The sequence below is a fragment of the Micromesistius poutassou genome (genome assembly GCF_964030765.1).
Source record: "Micromesistius poutassou genome assembly, contig: SCAFFOLD_1620, whole genome shotgun sequence".
NCBI classification, from domain to species: domain Eukaryota; kingdom Metazoa; phylum Chordata; class Actinopteri; order Gadiformes; family Gadidae; genus Micromesistius; species Micromesistius poutassou.
The window spans coordinates 2,246-11,436 of record NW_028180256.1 but is presented as its reverse complement, the minus strand read 5'-3'; the positions used below and the strand labels follow the sequence as shown (position 1 = coordinate 11,436).

The following is a 9,191-nucleotide window of genomic DNA, read 5'->3' as shown; positions in this document are numbered from 1 at the left end:
AAAGTGTTGTAGATATAACGGAGGAGAAATGAATTAATCACATTTCTATTAATCACATTTTCCAAAAATATATTCATGATAATTTGTCGGTTAAACATGTGTTATTGGATATTACAAAAAATAAATAAATGTGAGATCTTCTAAAAAACATATATATATATATATATATATATATATATATATATATATATATATAGATATATAGCTCTCGCTGCGGCTCCATGCAGGCTACTGTTCCTTTAACTCCCCCTTCACGGAGGGCTACTGTTCCTTTAACTCTCCCTTCACGGAGGGCTACTGTTCCTTTAACTCCCCCTTCACGGAGGGCTACTGTTCCTTTAACTCCCCCTTCACGGAGGGCTACTGTTCCTTTAATTCCCCCTTCACGGAGGGCTACTGTTCCTTTAACTCCCCCTTCACGGAGGGCTACTGTTCCTTTAAATCTCCCGTCCGCGCCGTTGCCCCGGTAACCCGGAAGCCTGACGTCATGACGCCGGCGTCGTGAGTTCTTCCTGTTTTGGAAATCTCCAGGAAGCGTCGCCAGTGGGGAGAGTCGCATGCTGCTGCGTGAGTCCACCTAACGCTGAGCCTCTACACAGTGTTAACCTACAGCCTCCACACAGTGTTTAACCTATAACATACAGCCTAACGCTGAGCCTCTACACAGTGTTAACCTACAGCCTCCACACAGTGTTTAACCTATAACATACAGCCTAACGCTGAGCCTCTACACAGTGTTTAACCTACAGCCTCTCCAGAGCCTGTGATACTACTGATACCAGAGTCATGTTAACATACAGCCTGTGATACCAGAGTCATGTTAACATACAGCCTGTGATACCAGAGTCATGTTAACATACAGCCTGTGATACCAGAGTCATGTTAACATACAGCCTGTGATACCAGAGTCATGTTAACATACAGCCTGTGATACCAGAGTCATGTTAACATACAGCCTGTGCAGAGCCTGTGATACCAGAGTGATGTTCTGCTGCTTTATGAGAACAGGCAGTGTAGCTGCAGGACTGGTTCACCTGGAGAGTGACTGCACCCTGCACAGCCCACCTCCTGGAGTGAATAAAACACACCATGTGGATGGTTTACTTTGTTAAATTGCGTCCAGAGTCTTTACTTTGCATGTGATGGTCGTTGTTCAGTGTGTTCCTGTCGTGTAATTTGTATACAGATGTAACTTTATTTAATAGCACCTCCTCCACACACTGAACACATCCTGTAGTGTAACACGTTAAAACAAAGGGACAGATAGAAAAAGGTTATTTTCCAACTACTATTAGGTATTAAGTTTCCAACAAAATGTATTGATGGTTCTAAATCCATATACAGGTATGCATACAGGGTGTAAACACGGCCACTCAAACAGCCTTTCAAATGTCACGTTGGTGATGGTCTCTTTGGCGACACAGGGTGGATGTCATCACTGGAGCTGCTGCAGGCTGAGGATCCATGTTGGCTAAGCACAGCGCTGTACCTCAAAGCCTTTACACACTGCTGAGCATCATGGCCCATGTGGCTGGACAGGAAGACAGAGAGAAAACCACGGCACTCAAAGGTCAGAGCGCACGCCAGGCCGCTGTAACACGGCTCCTCTGACAGACCAGAGGACCGTGTTACGTGGTCAAAGCACACATGGGATTCAAAGGGGATATTCTGCTGCTGCCATGTGATTTCTTGTAATTACAGGCCTTCATCCATGTGTTGGACAGCTCTTCAAAACATAAATCAAATGAGCCATAGTTAACGTTGAAATATTATGGGTTTAACCATTGAATTGTCCTATATTAATGTCCCCTCAACTTTAGTGTACATGAAGCAGCCCAATGTCTATGTCCTATCCATTCCTGGTTTAATTTTCACTAATTACACCGTGTAGAATCACAAAGTATATATTTAAAAAGTTGTGACTGAATAACTCTCGATTATGCGTTATACGATGTGGAAGCACAATTACTTCATACAATAGAAATAGTGTCAGCTGCAGATATTCCTAATGAAGATATTAGTTTGATTTATTTTTCCTCTGTGTATATATTATTTTTTATTTTTTATTTCTTTATTTAAATACATTTAATAAGTGATGGATTTAATCTAGTTTCAGTCATATAATTAGTCATGCTATTATGAGAAATCTAAATTATTATTTAGTCATCTAATTCTTATTGTTAATATTGAATAGACATATTGAATCCCACTTTGTTCTGTATTATTGCGGTGAAAAGCTAACCCCCTAGTGCCAGTAGGCTGATGGGTGTGTGCTCGGTGTCAGATCTGCTCTCCAGAATAGACCTGGACGAGCTGATGAAGAAGGACGAGCCCCCCCTCAGCTTCCCCGGGTCCCTGGAGGAGTTTGAGTACGCCTTCAACCAAAGTAAGCAAACTGCTGGCCACCACCTTTGTGTCTTTGTCCTCTTCTGCATCACCACCTCTACCTCAGCCGCATGCTTAGCATTTAGCAAAAACAAATGGATAGGAATATTGGAAAATGACTAAATGGAAAAATGTGGAAAAAATTGTTTAGCTGTAGTCCCCGTTTAAACTGCCTTTTAAACATGATTTATTATAGTGTTTATATGAGATGGGTGAGCTGGACCCTTAGAAAGGCTACACACATATTGGAAAGATGCATCTTTGTGCCCTAGTCACAATTATTATTCTACATTCTACATACATAATTGTCACACTACGACGCAATAAATGCAACGTGATAAATACAAGTCTGGTTAATTATCAGTTGGATTTAGGATGGCTCAAAAGCAATAAACAGTGTCTTTGTTTATTCCAGAATTATCTGTTCATCATCCACTTTTTTAATCGCTGGTATCATTGCTGTACATCCACTCTCTCAATCGGAACGACACAAGTCCAAAGCAGGAAGTTGAGTTTTCCTATGGGCTTTCAATCAGACGAGGCGGAGAAGTGGGGAGACGGAAGACTTTAGAAGGATGTGGTGTGGGGACTCCAGAATAATGTCCATGTCTCTTTAAGCATTCCACAAGCGATAGCGTACCTGCTTCCTCTTATTCTCTCTCTCCCTCTCTCTCTCTCTCTCTCTCTCTGTATCGCTCTCGCCCCCCCCCCCCCACCCCCCACCCCCCACCCCCCACTGCCTTGCTCGCTCCTGACTCGGTCCCACTTTCATGTGCTCTCTGTCAGTGTCTCCGCTGGCTGGCAGGCGAGCAGGCTGGCTGGCTGAGCGCGGGGACATGTTGTGTACTGTACGGCCCGTCAGTAACCTACTCAGCCTTGGCCTCCGTCTGACGGAGCATTTGCATAACTTGCCTGTGTCTAAGAATAGACCCCTCCCCATCACACACACACACACACACACACACACACACACACACACACACACACACACACACACACACACACACACACACACACACACACACACACACACACACACACAGAGGGGGGGGGGGGGACATCGAGGGACTTTTATTTCTCACTTGGTCTTCGGTTCATTCTTCTCCTTGTGTCTGTTTCCTTTTTATCTGCATTTTGTCTTTATTTCATCTCGCTCGTGACACACACACACACACAGACAGACACTCGCATGCATTCACACACTCTCTCACGCACACGCGCGCACACACACACACACACACACACAGGTGGGCGCGCGACATGCACGCACACATGCACACATAAACGCATGTTGTCAATTTCCACGCGGCGTGTGCAGGAGAAGGACGTGGTTTCTATAAGAGCTGCTCCCTCAGGCGGTGGACCTCGTCAGCTGGCTCCCCGTCTCTATGGCTACACCCTGGTTACTCCTGCTCGAGACAGGTGGAACAAAAATGTTAATTTGACCATGTAATGGAGGGAACACAGACACGGAGGCTGTGTACGACTGGTGCAGGTATCTTAATCACTGCAGATGATGGCTTCATCTCCGTGGCTCTCCGTGCGGTTTTCCCATTACTAGAAACTCCAAGGTTATGTACACCTAATTAAGCGGCCAAATTGAGAACAGAATGCTAATTATGACAGTTACCGAGGAGGAGGAAAAAAAGTGAAGAGTAGCAAAGTTGAGGAATTGTTATTCCTCCGAGAGGGTGTGTGAAGGGATGGAGAGCTGGTGGAGCTGAACCTCTCCTCCACACTTATCTCATTCCTTCTATAATTTCCCTCGTCCCTCTTCCCTCTCTCTGTGTCTCTCTCTCCCCTACCTCTATCCATCTCTCTCTCTCCCCTCTCCACATGGTAAGGGTTTCATTATAGCTCCACTCTCCCCTATGTTAGGCAACAGTGTTTAGATCCTCAGCCCACCATGAATGCATAATTGATTCCTTCCAGGTTCTAGTGTGTGTGAGTCTCTCTCTGCTGCTCTGCCTCTCAGGCACCAGGCTGCTCTGAATACAGCAGGACTCACGTTACGTGTTGTCTTTACAGTCAGCCCGCACGGCAATTGCTGTAATTCCGATTGTGTGAGTTGCGGTTGCAAACATTTATCACTGTGATAGCAGCTTGAATATAGGGGCAATTTAAAAGAGGCTAGAGCACAAAACAAACCAATACACCCCGAAAAATAATACTTGAGTATCCCTTTATCATCACAAAATATTACATAAATGTTTTTATATCTAAGCTGGATTTGCTCTTGCAATAACGGAGGAAGAATGAGAGCCCCCTGGCTGTTTGGGTTAAGTATGTGTACTTTCCTCCCCAGTGGTTTAGCTCCTCCATATTGTGCAGTCATAAAGGTCAAAATTAAATTAAACACTCTTTAGTGTTTTTATTGGGTTGGCGTGTCTGCGGCAGGATGGATGGGCTCATCACTCAGGTACTACTGTAGGGGTTACACACTCGCCAAGGCCTAATTGTCTATAAGAAACAAAGTCCCCAAAAGACAAAGATACCAATCGAGCTGTTTACTCCTACACCACCGATACTGAAGGGGTTCCACTTACTTGTTTTGCTTTTGCGCAATCCATGATAATGTGATGGTATGAAAAGTTGTTGAGATATTGAGACAAAGCATCCCACGTCAGCATACATGTAGTCGATTAGGATTCACTTAGCTGGAGCTGGTAATTAGAGTGGTAGTTTATGTAAGGGACACACACACACACGCACACACACACACCTTAGTCATTCATTATGTCTTAGCTACAGAACATGAGCACTCTGTGCTGTTGCTCAGTCAGATAGGTATGATATCGGATGGATCAAAACTAGTGTAGGCGGTCTGGGTCAGAGTCTCACCTGCTGTTCAGGTCTGGTCTGCCAGACTTCCCAGAGAGCCGTGGAGTCCTCACTGTGGGATGGCTCAGTGCACAGGCCAGAGTGGAGCTGGGTGGTGGAGGGAAACAATGGGACTAAAGGAGGGGATACTGGAAATCCACAACAAGAAGGTCAAGGCACTTTCCATTTGTTTTTCCTTTTTTGGCAGGGGGTTGACCGGGGGTTTGTCCTGCCAGCATTTAAATCTCATCACACACACACACACACACACACACACACACACACACACACACACACACACACACACACACACACACGGTGTGTGTGTGTGTGTGTGCAGTTGAAGCATAGCCCATCTCACCGCTGGCATCGCACGCGATGTAAAACATCAGTTCATGCACGGTCACACACTACTGCACCATACATACCTGCGGGCCAGTCGTGGTTTTCAATTAGCCCTAATCTGCATGTCTTTAGAGGTGAGAGGAAACGGCAGCACATGCTCAGAGCGGCTGCACGGCGACAACATGTGAACATGGGATGCACAGGGCCTCCTCCTCTGGCGGAGCCCCGTGCTCCTGGACAGGCTGTGATGTAGGGCCGCTGTCAGGGGACGCTGCTGATACGCTGTGTTTCAACATATGAAACATTATGGTTGTTGTGTTTCTTCCTTTCTTTCTTTCTTTCTTTCTTTCTTTCTCCATCCCTCCATTGTTTGCCTCCCTTCCTCCCTTCCTTCCCTCCTTCCCTCCTTCCTCCCCCTCACAGAGGGCCAGCTCAGACACATAAAGACAGGGGAAGCCTTCGTGTTCAACGCCCGGGAGGACCTCCACCGCTGGAACCAGAAACGCTACGAGGCTCTCGGAGAGGTAGAGCACAAGCATTCTCTCTCTCTCTCTCTCTCACTCACTCACTCACTCACTCACTCACTCACTCACTCACTCACTCACTCACTCACTCACTCACTCACTCACTCACTCACTCACTCACTCACTCACTCTACAGCAGGCTGGGTTCTACCTGGGTCATGTCCAGTGGGTTGAAGTCTATACTAAGTCTATATATATAGACTTATACTAGTCTATATATGTCTATAGCAGGGGTTTTCAAACTTTGAGTGTGTGTGGACCACTTTTTATTATCAAGAATTTTCGCGGACCACCTTATAATACACATAATAAAATATGTGTACATACAGGCCTACCTGAGTTACCCGCACCTCTTAATAGGCATATATTAGCACTAAAAGTAACATAACATCAGTACAACAGGCTTGTTAAAAGAACGTTTACTGCACACAACGGCTGCCACATATTTAATGTATTTATTTAAAGCGCCCGAGGGCGTAATCAGGTTCATTTGAACACCAGGCTTATATCCATAGCAATGATAATGGAGTATTAAATATGTACAGTAATCACAAACGAACTGAACTGAACTGGATAAAGTCAGATATCTAATCTTCTCAAAGTCCTCAACAAACAGGCTGGGAGTTTGTCCAAGTAACATATGCAAAACATTTCAGAAACGGGAGGTCAAGAAACTTACTGGAAATTAAAATAATAATAGGCCTTATTTCTTCCATTTATAATTTAAAACAAATCGTTTCAGACATACACTGCCTATATATAAGGGCTATGCATGTGATGTGATCACAAAGTTAGCTTTTTTTATTTTTATTTATTTATTTTTTGCTTTTTTTATTTTTATTTTTAGTTTGCTTTTCCACGGACCACCTGCAGTACCGTCGCGGACCACAGTTTGAAAATCACTGGTCTATAGACGCATGCACAGAATTCAACAGCAGAATTGCCACTTCCCAAACAATACCCGATCGTTGTAGGAATATGAATGACATTGAAGCACAATGAGATTCACCGTGGGTGCTTAAGGCAGACGCATACAGATGAAAACACAAGGTACAGCGGCCCTACATATTTGTCATTGTTGACATAGCAGCTTTGGTAATCTGGTGGAAGGCAGTGTAAACAGCAATATGGGACTGAATCGACGTGTTTGCTGCGGTTCCCTGCTTCTTTTTCATGATTGGTTGTGCCTTTATTTGATTACAACACTCTTCACTGTGTCTCAGAATCGTACCATTTTAATCTTTCCGTCTTTGGCTATCTCAATATCCTTATCCCTCATTGGGCACACTGACAAATCAGACTGAAAAAAACATCATCCTGAACAGCAAGATACTACCAGTATGTCAGGCTGCTGCCAATATGCTTGAGAATGGATCCTAACCACCGCGTACTAAATGTTGAAGAACCTTATATGAAAAACCTTGAAACTGACTTTACTGCGTAGTCGTATCACAGTCTTATCTCTTAGTACATGGAAAGTTAGTAAAAATGGCAACAGGGCATACGCACGTGGTCAGCAAGCAGAGCACACACCATTATTTCACTATACCCTGCGACTTGTTTTCTAGTTGTGCAGTGGTCCAATTCCAACTCCTTCATCCCAGAGTTTACCTCTCGTTCACTCCTGCACTTCCACACGAACGGGGAAAAGGCGTGAAGATAATGAGACAAATGTTCTTTGTAATCTTTCTTTCTTTTTTGTGGTGCATTTGCATCCAGCACTACTTTGCTTTTAATTGTTGTGCTCATTATTTGAAGTTCAAAGCAAAGCGATAGACCCTTTTGTGGGATTACCTTTTTATTTATTTATTTGGTTATTATTCCTAATACAGGTGGAGCTCCTTTGAGATCCAGCCTCGTGTGAAGGATTTTCTCCCCCCTCGCCCCCCCCCCCCCACCGTCCCCGTCCCCCTCCCTCCCGTCCCTCCCCCCTCCCCCTCCCCCCCCCCCCCCCCCCCCCTCCCTTAAACTCTCTTTCTTCCGAGGGCTTAGCCAGCGCCATCTCCCCCAGCGTATCTGTAAAGGACGTAGCAGGATGTATTGGGTAGCAGGCTGGGGAGGACTTTGTTAAAACAACCTAGAACACGCCAACATCATCACCAGCATCCAATAAACGGAGGCCAACCGCTCTGATCAGCAGTCACTAATCGTCACCGAGGATGTCGTCAGATGCTGTTCGTTTCTCCTTAAAACCATTCAATGTAATATACAATATAATTACGATCTGAAGTGAGAATGAAATACATGAATGTCAATGGAAGGGTTTGATGTGAGCCTGTATAAAGGTATACGAGTGTGCACTCTGCAGGAGATTAACTGTTGGATATAAAGGGGCAAAACCTGAATAAGCACCATAATCTCTCTCTCTCGCTCTCTCTCTCTCTCTCTCTCTCTTTCTCTCTCTCGCTCTCGCTCTCTCTGTGTTGCATCATGCCTTTGATAATTTACAGGAAAGGCAAACCGTGTACAAACCAAGTGCATAACATAAAGGTTTTCCTCGTTGCCGTTAAGAAGGCCTTGCCAGTGGAAACTGACACGCGGCCGTGTTAGTGCTGCTGAACACGTAGGCTACACTGCTCCGTCAGCACCTTTATGGATGTTGCCGTCTGCACTTACATGCCTCCGCGTCTTTCCCGAGGACACACACACACACACCAGGGCGTACTCTACATGAATATCTTTGAACCCCCCCCACCCGTCTCTCTCAGCTCCCCGTGGACAGGATGAGAGGCGCTTACCTCTCCACCGCTCGGCCTCTGGGGGGTTCAGGTTGAGGTGAGCTGCTGGGACTGTTACCCTGAGGTCAGCGGAGGCGGGGGGGGGGGGGGGGGGGGGGGGGGCAAACTAGACCAGGTCTCCAAAGCAGAGGGGCCAGCCACGGAACAATACCACTCCAGAAAGACCCCCATTGCCCTCCATCAAGCAGACCACCTGAAAGGGGCCTCAGCTACCCACAATGCAGCGCGGCAGCCTTTCAGAGGCAGAGCAGGGGTAGGGGGAGGCCTGTGTGTGTCTGGCCCGGGCAACCGGCTGTGAACGCCACGCCGTCGTCTCGTCAGTGCCCGCTAATGCTCTGCACTCGCTGCCTCCTTCCCTGCTTTCATTTTCTTTCTTTAC

The 9,191-nt window shown here is 45.9% G+C and overlaps 1 protein-coding gene across 1 annotated transcript; it reads left to right on the top strand.

The window, feature by feature from the left end:
- Nucleotides 1–528: 528 nt before the first annotated feature.
- Nucleotides 529–8,849, top strand: arb2a (ARB2 cotranscriptional regulator A; the record flags this gene model as incomplete). The annotated part of the gene is made up of 5 exons (XM_084489237.1): nucleotides 529–567; nucleotides 1,425–1,570; nucleotides 2,285–2,386; nucleotides 5,974–6,074; nucleotides 8,797–8,849. Coding segments are annotated over exons 2-5 (362 nt in total), but the record flags the coding sequence as incomplete, so codon positions are not given.
- Nucleotides 8,850–9,191: the final 342 nt, after the last annotated feature.